The sequence below is a fragment of the Eublepharis macularius genome, chromosome 1 (assembly GCF_028583425.1).
Source record: "Eublepharis macularius isolate TG4126 chromosome 1, MPM_Emac_v1.0, whole genome shotgun sequence".
In the NCBI taxonomy this organism is placed as follows: domain Eukaryota; kingdom Metazoa; phylum Chordata; class Lepidosauria; order Squamata; family Eublepharidae; genus Eublepharis; species Eublepharis macularius.
This window is the reverse complement of record NC_072790.1, coordinates 129,982,460-129,995,529: the sequence shown is the minus strand read 5'-3', so window position 1 is coordinate 129,995,529 and position 13,070 is coordinate 129,982,460. Positions and strand designations below refer to the sequence as shown.

Sequence of the window (13,070 nt, the reverse complement as noted above, 5' to 3'; positions counted from 1 at the left end):
TTACAGACAATCACTGCAGAAAATGCAAATATTCCAGGTTACTCACAAGAACATGCAGTGATCCTGTTTCATTTGTTGATGTATTTATTGTTCCGAGGTCCTTCCAGAATTCCTGTTATTCTAAATGTTCTCAGGAAGATATTGGCGTTTCCTCTAATACTGAATAATACATATTGGCTGCATTAGTCTTTTCTTCTAAGCTTCTAAGACTGCCTTGAGGTACATCATCAGAATATTTAGATATTACATCTGTAGGCATGGATTCATTCTTTCCCATATCAATAGACAGAATTGTGGAAATGTTTATCAGTGCTAGAAAAGCACTGAAAGGTTGGGGGCGGCCCCAGTGGCTTTAATGGCCAATCTCCGTGTGTGCACATTGCAACTATTTTCTTATACCCTTGTTGATGAGCACATGTTTTCTTATCACCTAATATATATTTTCTCAGAAGTGTGGGTAATAACTAGAGATGGGCACGAACAGCAATACAAACTAAAAAAATCCACGAACAGCCAGATCTGCTGTTTGCGAACAAGCTGTTCGTGAGGCCCCATTCTAAACGAACAGGTGGTCGTTGCAAGCCTCGTTCGTTGCTGTTCCTTGCTGTTCGTCAAGCCAGACAGTCTGACACCTGCAATCAATTCCCTTGGCAACTTAAGCCGGGATTGTCTGAACTCTGTCTGAACTCCTGCTGTTGCCCTGGAAACCCCAATCTAAGCCCAATGTAGCTTGATAGGTAGGTCTTCCTTTCAAGTGTGGAGCTCCAAATTTGTTACAAGGAAGCAAAGAGCAGGGGGGAGGGGGGCTTCCAGCTCTGGTTTTGGACAGTGAGGGAGAGACAGTTGCTGTTGGCATTTTGAGAGAGAGACAGGAAGAGTGCATTGGAGCTTGAATTTTCTTTGTGTGTGGTGGGATAGGGATCTACCCCTTCAGGTTCCAGGGCTGCTAACAGGCTCGGGGCCAAGCTATTATTTATTACTGGTACCTTTCCTGCTGCCTGCTCAGGTAAAGTTTCTGGGAGTGGTGTGGTAGAGATCTTGATGCCTGGGGGAGAGCTTGCTGGCCCCCACAAACAACGAACAACGAACATGTTCATAAACAGGTAATGTTCATCAGTGTTAGTTGTTCGTGGATGGCAACGAACAATTAACACTATGCTCATTTTTTTTCTGTTCATGCCCATGTCTAGTAATAACCATCCTTAATCCTTAATCCTTTATTGAGTGCCTCAATAAAACACCTCTCTCCCATAATGAATATCCATTTGAATCACTGGTAATTTATTGTCAGGTTGCTTTCCAATGATGTAGGTACAGTGGTGGTCTTAATTTCAACTATACATATGTGAGGCTCCTCCCTCACTAGTGCCTCTAGCTGGCCCTCTGCTGTCTTGCTGGTTGCCATCGGTGGGGGATCTCAGGCCTCAGACCAGCCAGGGAAGGGGGTTGCACCACCTTGTTCCTCCTCCCAACTGAGGAACACAGCCTCTCTAAAGCTGTATCTCAACCATGACCTAGAATTGCCAACTACCATGTGGGATATTCCTGGATATTTGGGGGTGGAGCCTGGGCATGGCAGGGGAGGGTATAATACAATACAGTCCACCCTCCAAAACAGCCATTTTCTTCAGGGGAACTGATCTCTGTATAAGCCTGTTATTGCCCCACCTCCACCTGCTGCTCCCCAACTCCACTTACATGGATGGCAAAGGGGAAGGCACAGGGGGAAGAAGAGTGTGGATGCACTCCTGTGCTTCTTTGTTGCATTGGCAATGGAGGAGCCATGGGTTGCACTGAAGCACGGTTCAGTAAAAATTGCCTCCAAATGGGCGATTTTTTACTGAACTGGGCTTCAGTATGACAGGGAAGCATGGGAGGTATGTATCCCACTGCCTGCCCTGCCCTTCAGTCCCCCACACTTCTGCTTTAGGCCCGGGGGCCCTTGGCAACCCTTTTTATAGCCTGGACATCAGTTGTAATTTCAGGAGGTCTCCAGGCCCCACTTAGAGGTTGGCAACCTTACCACCATTGTTAGACCTCACAGGAAATCATAGGGGTTTCCTTACCCCACCCTCAGGATTACTTCCAAGCCTGCCCTGGCCTCCCTGAATGGCCCTCTCCTCAGCCTATCACCTAGAAGGGCTGTGTAAGCCTTTTATTCCCCCGGCTCCTCCCCTTCCAGCTCATCTGGGGCTGGTTGGCATGGTTGGTTTGATATGAGTTTCTAACTGTGCAATCCTAAGATTACTCGAGTTACTCAAGTTACCCAAAGGATTGTACTTGGTCCATTGATTTTTATTTTATTTTTTCTCTTTGATCAGCAGACATCACCATAAAAGGGCAGGATTGTGCCTGATTTTTAAAGCTCCCACCCCCCGCTTTGGTTTACAATGGAATTGAAGGGCTGTTCTTTGAGAAACATGGGTCCAGTTTTTTTCAGGCTAACAGGAGAAATTGCATGGTTCTTTGGATCCTAACTAAAGTATGGAAGTAATTATAGGTGCTGTATTTTAAATTGGATTATACTGGTTTTGAAGTTGCTGTACAATGTTATGGTGAAATAATATTGCTTATGATCCATCTTGGACATTGTGATGGAAATGGTATATTGCACATCCAATATATAAATATCAAAGTGGGGAGAGTTCATATAGAATGCAAATGAAGCAGCACTGTACTGGTCATACATCCTATTTTAAGTTTACATGTGAACAATGAATATATTGAATTGAAAAGATAGTTTTGAATGTTTGAGTACTTCAGAGGTTGAGGACCATTTCTGCAGCTTTTAATTTCTAATTAAGGTCCTCGCAAATGAGTGATGATTATTTTCATGTAATCATGAAATCGTGGAACAGCAGCATGTGTAGCCATTTCTGCTGTACATTCTAGATCATCTAGAGAGCTGATAGAACTCACCTGCTACTTACATTGTAAAATGAACTTTTCTGATTGATTCCTGAAGTACAGGACATACAATTTTTGCTGTCATAAATGAAGAGAAGGGGAAGGGCTGATTTATCACTGGGTTAACTTTTTTTCTTTTTGAACCATAAAAAATTATATACCGGGAAAGCTCCAGAAGGGAGTAAACAATTTATCTATTCTTGTCTGCTCTTCTGAATCAATAAACTTACCCTGGCCTAGATGTCTAACTGGCACATACTACATAATACATTTTTCCATGGATCTTCTATCCCCCAAGAAATGTCATCTGTTGATTCACTAATACCTCTTCAAACATCAATATTTATCTTTTAAAGTTGCTATTAGTACAGCCCAAAACTAGTTTACTGCTTTCCTTGCAGTCATTACTAGAGGTGGGCATGAATCATAATATAAATTTTAAAAATGCATGAACTGGGCTGATTTGTGGTTCGTGAAAATGCAGTATGTGGGGCCACGTTTTTCACAAACTCCACGACTTTTTTGCCTGGTTCGTGAAGCCAGACAGGCTGGCGCCATTGATCCATTAATTCTCACAAGGGGTGCGTAAAACTGACAGCTCTGTTCTCCTGCTGCCTGCAAGTGGGTTTAGCCAATCAGCTGAAGGCGGCGCGGGGTGTGTGAAAGTGACAGCCCTGTTCTCCTGCTGCCTGCAAGCGGCAGGAGAAGGGGGCTGTCACTTTCACACACCCCGTGCTGGGTTCAGCCCCCGTGAGCATCAGGAGAAGGGGGCTGTCTGTTTCAAACACCCCACGCCGGCTTCACCCAATAGGATGAAGCCTGCATGGGGTGTTCTGAAAGTGACAGCCTTCCTTTGCCACTTGCAAGTGATAGGGGAATGCTGCAACTTTCAAACACTCCATGCTGGCTTCACTCGATCAGATGAAGCTAGCATGGGATGTTTTGAAACTGACAGCCTTCTCCTGCTGCTTCCAGGGCTGTCAGTTTCAAACCGGCTTCAGCAGCCGGCACTGGACATTTGAAATGCCACGAACCATGAACCGATTCGTGAACCAGGGAAAGTACATGGAAGTTCGTGGTTCATGGAATGAGATGAACTATGAATCACATGGTCCTTTTATTTGATTCGTGCCCATGTCTAGTCACTACCTTTGTCTTCCCAAACCCCAAGGTCACCAGAGGGCTAATTTTGGAGCATTTGTGTGCATTAAAGAAATACATATTAAGGCAGCGGTCAGGTGACTGGAGAAAAATAGTCTGGAAAAATTATCTTTCTGCTTTTCATCAACTTAGTATAACATTATTTTGTTAGCAATTACATGTATAGAAATTAATTCCTGGGAAGTGGGTGTTAGTGCTGATCTGGGATCAGTTTTTCTCAAGTACATAGAATCATAGAGTTGGAAGAGGCTTACAGACTATCTAGTCCAACCCTCTACCCGGTGCAGGAACAGCCTAAAGCATCCCCGACAAGTATTCTTCCTGCCGCTCCTTGAAGACTGCCAATGAGGGGGAACACGCTACATCCCTAGGCAGCCGATTCTACTGCTGAATTACTCTTAACTTGACGTTTTTCTTAATGTCGAGCTGGTACTTTGCCTCTATTAGTATATAAACCCATTGTTTCAAGTCCTATCTTCTGTTGCCATTTGCCAATAGGAACAGATCCTTTCCCTTTAAATACATAAAGAGAGTATAAAGTACATATAAAGTACTGTTTGTAATCCAGCATTAGTAAGGCTAGTTTTTCTCTGCTGCTGCAATATGGTCATTCATGAAAGGCATAGTGGTAATCTTGAATGATCCGCATAATGTTACATAGAAGTGAATTAATTTAAAATAACAGATACAAAAATATGTAGACTGACCTGTCCAATAATAGGTTAGGAGCAAACAACAGCTTTCCAGGGTGCTCCATGGAACGCCAGCATAAGCCAATCATCAGTACCTCTAGCCAAGCACATTCCAGTAGATGTACCTGATCATGGAGTGATAAATCCACAAAACCTGGGAGGGAAAAAGAACAAGAGTTAAGTGCCAGAGCCACACACACACAAAAAAAATCCATCCATTTTAGCTGAATTGAACATGATTGAATGTGTAACAGAGAGCTGGAGCCTGCATGTGGGAAACCTGCTCGGACATGAAAGAGAAAATCACTACCCTTCAGCCTAACTTCCTTCACAGAGGCCTTGTGTCACTAAAATGAGATGACACCATAAATACTGCCCTGACCTTCTTAAATGAAGAGTGAGGTAAAAATATAATCAATTAAAATAATTTATGCTGCAAGTATGGCTACTGGAGGTATTGGGGGGAAAGGAGGGTGGAACAGAGATTTAATCATATAAGCAACCCATAGAAATGATCTTTTCTAATAAAAATGATAAATCTTCTCTTGTCTGTTACAGAATATCAATCAAGATGTGTAAAGTATGTCAACTAATGGAAACTGGACAAGCTGAGGGTTTTTTAGGGAAGTGCTTTGTGATTTTGAAAGGAGAAAATGTAATTCAAATATTATGGTGTGAAATCCATTACAATACAATTCTTATGCTATGTATAGAATCACTATGCATTATAAATGAAATATTACCAATATTGGTTGTTGTGGGTTTTCCGGGCTGTATTGCCGTGGTCTTGGCATTGTAGTTCCTGACATTTCGCCAGCAGCTGTGGCTGGCATCTTCCGAGGTGTAGCACCAAAAGACAGAGATCTCTCAGTGTCACAGTGTGGAAAAGATGTTGGCAGGTCATTTGTATCTACTCAGGAGGGGTGGGGTTGAGCTGAGTCATCCTGTAAGAGTTTCCCAGGGTGTGGAATGCTAATGGCGGGAGGCTTCACTGTATCCTGAGGAGGTTCTTTTGCATATGGATTGGTGCTTGATGTGCTAATCTTCTCTGCAGGGCTATTGTTGAGTATAGAGTGTTGTTATTGTGTTCAGCTGTGGCTGAAGATGCCAGCCACAGCTGCTGGCGAAACGTCAGGAACTACAATGCCAAGACCACGGCAATACAGCCCGGAAAACCCACAACAACCATCATTCTCCGGCCGTGAAAGCCTTCGACAATACATTACCAATATTGTTTTTCCAACAGGTCTATAACTAGGGTAGGGCCAGTGGGTACATTGTCGCACATGGAATATATAGTCAATCTACTTAGGACTTTTAAAAATGTTTTATTTAGGACACAGGGGTTTCCATGAAAAGAATAAGAGCTTCTTTTTAGAATGGGGTAATATCAGTTTTTTAAAAGAAATCAGTGGTGGGTGGTGCCTACGAAGTGTGGTAGCCCTCTTTATTTTACCTGCTCAAAATTATCTTCTGGCAATCACCAGAGTATACTCTGAAGACTGCACTCAGCAGAGAGTACAAAACTTGTGTGCTTAATTGTAGCTGAGAATTGCAAAAACTTGATTATGATAGAACTTGCAGTTGATAGAACTGGGAGTTGTACGATTAACTGTGGATTGTAGAATTTTCTACAGGAGTTGGAAACTACAATTTTGTTTTTGGAAGAAAGGAACATTACAATCTATTTTTAGGGCTTTGAATGGCAAAACTGGGGTTAGAAACCATGCAATGCATTTTTTTTAATTTACAAAATTGGTTTGATAGATACCTTCATTTCTTCTTTCGGATTTATTAATGCAGTGTGTCTATGTGAATACTTGTGAGTAAATTATGAATAGTAGAATTACTGAGGGGAGGTTAGGAGACAGAGAAAATAGTAATAAAAGATATAAAACAAATTTTAGAAAGCAAGACAGTAAGTCAAAACAAGCAATCTTGGAGAAGAACAATTGTTTGTTGGTACTAATAGTGGTCTGACACTTTCCTGTTATTCATCACCCAGGTTTTTTGCTTACAAAACGTTTTTCCAGTGGATACAACAAATCCAGGATAGTATTTGGATTCTGGAGTCGGACACATCATGCCTTTTTATACGTATGCTAGCATAAAGATGCTGTTGTTGACAGTAGCTGATGCAGTAATAGCCATACAAACTCTCCCTGCAGTATCAGCACAGCATGTTGTCTTATCAGATTACACTGATTTGATTCTAGGCATTGGAAGAATATTGCAGAATAGAACTATTAGGCAGGAGAGAAAGCAGCAGCTGAATACCATTTGGGGTGAGTTTGTTTCTCTTCTGCTTGTAGGTACTTAGCCTAAGCATAGCCAGTGGCAATGACTCTTGGCTTTTATCTCATTGCTTGCAACCTGGAAATTGTATTAGGCAGCTCGATGGACTGCAGCTAGCATGGGATATGGTAGTGTTTTCCTTGCTTGTTTTATTTATTAAAATTGTATCATTTAAACCAGTTGCTGTATTTGTATTTTGGGATCATTGTAAGCTGCTTTGGGGAGAAAAGTGGCATAGAAATGCTCAAATAAATAAAATCTATTGGTTCAGCTCCTGGTTCCTAATTTAACCGACTGACATTATATATGGTATTCCACTATAGTTTGTAGTTTTATATATGGCACAACTACTATACCCCAATAAAGCAGATTAACAACATTCGATTTATATACCGCCCTTCAGGACATCTTAACACCCACTCAGAGTGTTTTACAGAGTATGTTATTATCCCCACAACAATCACGCTGTGAGGTGCGTGGGGCTGAGAGAGCTAGAAGCTGTGACTGACCCAAGGTCACTCAACTGGCTTCAAGCGGAGGAGTGGGGAATCAAACCTGGTTCTCCAGATTAGAGTCCTGCCACTCTTAATCACACTACACCAAATTGACTCTCATGGAGAAAGAGCTTTATAGTAGGGATGAAGCCAGATTTTGAAAATGTTCTGATATATTCAAATATCTCCATTTAGATTTTATTTCTCCTTTGTGAGGGAAAAAATGAATATTTTTGCATCATCTCTCTTCCTTCATGATAAATTTTCCTGTTAACATTAATGCACCCAGGTGAGGCCCAGGCATTTGTGGTCACTACAACAACTCAGAATCAGCAGACAGGTACCAATGTCTTCAAATGGCAGGGGCTGCCTCTCCTCCATGTCTGAGGCACTGTAATTGCCCCTGCAACCAAAATGCCTGTGTTTCATCTGGCCCCTTTCCCTAGCTTGATGGAGGATGGATACTGGTTGGGGCTATGGCCCACTGGAGGTTGCTGAAACACTGGTGGTATCTATGGCTAACCCATGCACTTCAAACTCTGCTGAAAATTGAGGGCCTAGTGACGTTCTCCTAGTGGAGAAGGGCCTAGTGTTGTTATGGTAGTGTCCTTGGGCTCTTGGTGGGAAATATCTAGGGGTATGGACATACCATTTTTGGTATTCCCGGTACCACCCACAAATCCCCAGGTATGTCTCATCCCAGAGTTGGTAACCCTAGAGCCTGTTGATCAGCAAGGATCAGCCTATATCGACAAATATGCCCCCCACCCCAACGTGGCTCTCTTAGCTCCAGTTGATCCACTATATCCATGTTCCTGTTTGAACTGTGCATTTCTACATTAGACAACAAAACAGAATCCATTTCTGAAGTAATATTTCCCAAGCAGACTCATATAGTATATAAAAATTATTCCCCGCCTACTCAAAACACAAGCTCTGCAGTTGTAAATTACAATAAACATCCAGCAGAACAGAAATATAAGAGCTTAGCAAAATCTCACAGATACTAAGCTTTTAGTATGATTCATGGTTTCCCCTTCCCTCTCTTGCTTCATTTTCTTAGCATTTCTAGTACATGCTTTCTTGTAGTGTGCTTTTTTGATTATTTTTCAGTGGTACAGCACAGCATCAACAGGGCTTCTGCATGGCACGTTTCCCTGCAGTTTCCCTGCCCCAACCCCTCAGTAGTGGTCACCCCCTTCCCCTGGGTCACTAGGCCTTTTGCAAGTTTTTAAAGGAAAACTAGCATTAGAATGTCATTATATCAAAATACCATTGTAACTACAGGTGTAGCAGGTTGTCTGAATTTCCAACTTTCACTTTTAAATAAGCAAGTCTCTAGACCCTGAGGTTGCAAAGATATGCCTTTTCCCTTATATCTCTGCTAAGGGAAGGGCTTAGAGACAGTTTTGTTAAAAAAAATGAAATCTGACAATTCAGACAACTTGCTATACCTATTGTTACAATTGTTTATCAATATAATGATATTCTAGTGCCAATTTTTTTAAAAAAGAAAAACACCTTGATTGTGGGAGGAGGTAGAGAAATGGATGCCATGGGGAGAGGGTCAGGGAAAAGGGGTGCCATGTATGCCACAAAATAGAAATTTTCCCACCCACTCAGCAGCCATCTAGGGTTTACTGCAATCTTTCCCAAAACTCTGAAGCAAAGCAGGTTTGAGAAAGATCGGAGAAAAGGCAGGAAAACTCCTGGAGGTGCACATGTCCACCATGATGCTGTGGGAAAGTAGGGGGAAACCTCACTTCCCAAAAGCTTTGAACTCAGGGCAGACAACTCTTGTGGAAGCAATCCTGGTGTCCATTTTTACACACACACAAATATCCCTGCCAGCACATTTTGGAGCAGTAATTTCTGAGCACAAACTCAAGAATTTTAGTTGCACAAAAGACCAAACTGAAGTAAGTAGACATGGGCACGAACAACATTGCGAACAGAAAAAAACAACGAACAGGCTGCTCGGCTGCTCACGAGCGGGCCATTTGTGAGGCACTATTCCAGCCAAACAGGTGGTTGTCGCAAGCCTTGTTTTTGCACTCAGCTGCCATTCAGGAAGCCAGACACTCAGGCGCCTTCAATCAATTGCCTCAGTAACAGAGGGAGGGACTGCCTGAACTCTGTCTGCACTCCTTCTGTCGTCCTGGACACCTCAATCAAAGCCCAACTTAGCTTGATGGGCAGGTCTTCCTTCCAAGTGTGGAGCTGCAAATTGGTTACAATTGGTAACGCGGGAGCAGACAGCAGGTGGGAGGGAGGGAGGAGGGCATGTTCTGTGGCCATCTCATCCCTGCAAACGCTGTTAGGCAGTTCTGACTGCCAACCACAGACCTCCTGCGTTTTTCTTTTTTTCTTTTTTTTGTAAATTATTTTTATTAGGTTTTTATCATGGGGAAAGGGATTACAAAGGAAAAAAAAACATTTCAGTAACAGATTCGTGTACAAGACCTTCATTGTGTAGTCAGTGCTTCAAAAAAAGAGAAATCCCCCCCCCAATATAGCCATCAATCCATAAATTAAGAAAGCCACTGCATAACCCAGCTATCACCCCTTATACCTTCAATCTTCCCTTTTAATCTCTCCAATCATTATTTAATTTCTTTGCTTTTTTTATCCACTTACTCTATTTCTTATTTCTTATTTTTTTTCTTTTATATATGTTATGTATACTTCATCTTAAATCACATTTCCAGTCCCTTGAATTCTAGCCAAGGGTGTTAATCCCTTAATCATTCCAGGAACTGAATATGAGAAAAGGACAGAGGATATGAGCAGAAAGATAAATGACCATTACTATATATCAATGTAAAAAGACTTTTTTGTACCAGTCTTCCCTCAATCTTTCATCTGTTTGATCCAAGCCATCTAAAATTATATATTTGGATTTTCATTGTAATGAGGCTGGAAAAACCAAATAAGTATATAAAAGACTGTGGCTTAAACACTAATTATGCTCTAGGGAAAGTAACTAAGAAATAGGAATAATCGAAGAAGACTCCAAAGACCCAGTTGTCACATTATCTCTAGTCCTTTAATAGTGAATATACAATATCTAACATGTTATAAAACATCTAAACTTCCAAAAAGTCTATGTTAAGCATCATTAAGCATAGAGAGGCAACAAGACCTGGATCATAATCTGAATTTCATTATGTTTCTCCTTCTTTCTCTCTTTCAAAAAATAATAGTGAAGACTAGACATGGGCACGATCCAAAAATTAATCCCGATTTAGCTGATCGTGATTCCATGGCGGCGCCGAACCCAGGTACCCGAACCTCACTGATCAAGTCCCATTTCCGATACAGAATCGGGAATCGGGAAGGCCGACGCGGTTTCCAGCGCTGAACGAATGGTGGGTGAGGAGGATGGCGGTCGCCAGGCCCGGCAGTCCCGTGGAGGTGGCGGTGAGCTGCCTCCCCTCAGGGGGTGGGGGGGTCTGTCCCCACGGGAGTGTGCCGGTACTGTCACGGGGGGGGAGTTGACATTTGCCCAGTGGGCGGCCTGATTCCCCCCGCTATCGGGGGACCGCACCTGAAGTGCCAACTTCTGACTTAGCGTGCTTACAGCGGCAGCTGACCTCACCCACCTTCCTGCCTCGCCAGAAAGGGGCAGGGCGTGTCACCATTGGGAGGATACAGGGAGGGACTGGATGTGTCATCGGGAGGAGGGGGAGGACCATGAAGTCCCACAGGTGCTGAGTGTCCCTAGCTATGGGATCCTCTTTACGTGGCACACGACGGCAGCTGACCTCACCCACCTTCCTGCCTCACCAGAGAAGGATGGAAGGGACAACAGTCATGCCTTGAGACTGTTTATCCAGCATACAAATTCTAATGGAAGTAATTCCTTGACTTTGTAAACAATAAGAGGAGGTACTTAGAAGGTTCGAGGGATGGGGCTTGTTGTCAGGAGGAGCATGCCAGGGACGGGACATGTCACCATGAGGGGGATACAAGGGACACTACGTGCCGTCATGAGGAGGGGGAGGAGAGGGGAAGTTCCACAGATCCTCCCTGAGTGTCCCCAGTTAAGGGATCCTCTTTGCGCAGCACACGACGGCAGCTGACCTCACCCACCTTCCTGCCTCGCCAGAGAAGGATGAAAGGGATGGGACATGTCATCATGAGGAGGATACGAGGGACACTATGTGTTGCCTGTGGGAGGGGGAGGAGGGGGGAAGTCCCACAGATCCTGAGTGTCCTCCTTTCCTTAGCCGGGGGTCCCACCAAGAGCCATCGTCATGGCCAACAGCACCCACCTTCCTGCCTCGCCCAAAAGGATTATTGGGACATGACGTGTCATCAAGAGGGGGGGGCAGGGGGAGGAGGAAGGTCCCCAAGCATCTGTGTGTCCTCAGCTGAGGCTCCCACCGAGAACCAGAGTCTGTGACGTTCGCCGGCAGCACCCACCTTCCTGCCTGGCCGGAAAAGGGATGTGATTGGCACACAACATGTCATCATGGGGGAGGGGCTGGGGGAAGGTCCCCTACAACCCTGAATGATGCACCCCTTCAGGGCATTGTCTGCTTGGTGCACAAGTTGCACCTGGTCATGAGGAATGCTGGTTAGGATCATCAAGGCCACCTGGGATCAGGGAACATCAGAAATGCATGCCTTGTTGGACCGCTGTCAGCGTCTGGCTGCCTACTTTCTCTGCAGCATTCATTCTTCCTGCTAGACACATGAGAGGCAGGGGGAGAAGAAGCATCCTGAGCACCAGCTTTTCGAAGACATACCCACCTATTGGAATTCCACCGAAGAAATGATAGCTTGTCTGTTGGAGCAAAGAAATGTGGTGCAGGATATCATGTCCTCTGTGCCCATTTTGCAGGAGGGCGAAGAACTCAACATCAGCTCCACGGACTGGCTAGCCCTCTCCCAAATGGTCCATGTCCAGCAGGGGCAGCAGGGGAACCATGCGAAGGGGGGGTTCCTTGCCATACACACACCAGCAACAGCTGCACGGCTGCTCCTCGTGGCCAGCAGCCGCATCAGCAGGCAGCACCGCACCAACCATCCTTCGTAGAAAGGACAGGTAGGGAAGGACATGAGTGGTTGCGGCTTGGGGGACCACTTTGGAGCCATTTAGACAGATCCAGAGAGAGAGAGAGGATGGAACGGGAACTAGTCTTGGAGAGGAGGACAAAGGGTCAGCACAACATCCGTGGAAGCCCCCTCGAGAACCGAGGCAGTCTTGAGCCCGCTGTGGACGAGCTGGGCCGGCCACTATGACCAGAAATCAGCCAGTGATGAATGCAGAAGGAATATTGAGCAGAAGGCTTATGCAAATGTATGTCTAGAAAATAATACCTGGAAACGGGTTACTTTGACAATTGGCAAAGGAAACACTGCATGAGATATTCTTATATCAGATTTTAAATTGCTGTTTTTTCCAGTCACATGACCCCAAAACAGGAAGAAGAAAGAGAAACCTGAAGACTACCGAGGTATCATTGTTGCTGTCCTAAAACAGCAACAGTGTCTCATAGCACCACAAGCCTAGGGT

General features: G+C 44.2%; 1 protein-coding gene across 2 annotated transcripts in view; it reads right to left on the bottom strand.

Annotated features, from left to right (window-relative positions):
• The window catches only part of ESR1 (estrogen receptor 1), a 365,081-nt gene that overhangs the window by 45,630 nt on the left and 306,381 nt on the right, over positions 1 to 13,070 (bottom strand). For both annotated transcript variants that reach the window (XM_055003067.1, XM_055003122.1), the window contains exon 6: positions 4,776 to 4,914. In XM_055003067.1, the coding sequence (XP_054859042.1) occupies positions 4,776 to 4,914 (139 nt within the window). The remainder of the gene's footprint in view (positions 1 to 4,775; positions 4,915 to 13,070) is intronic.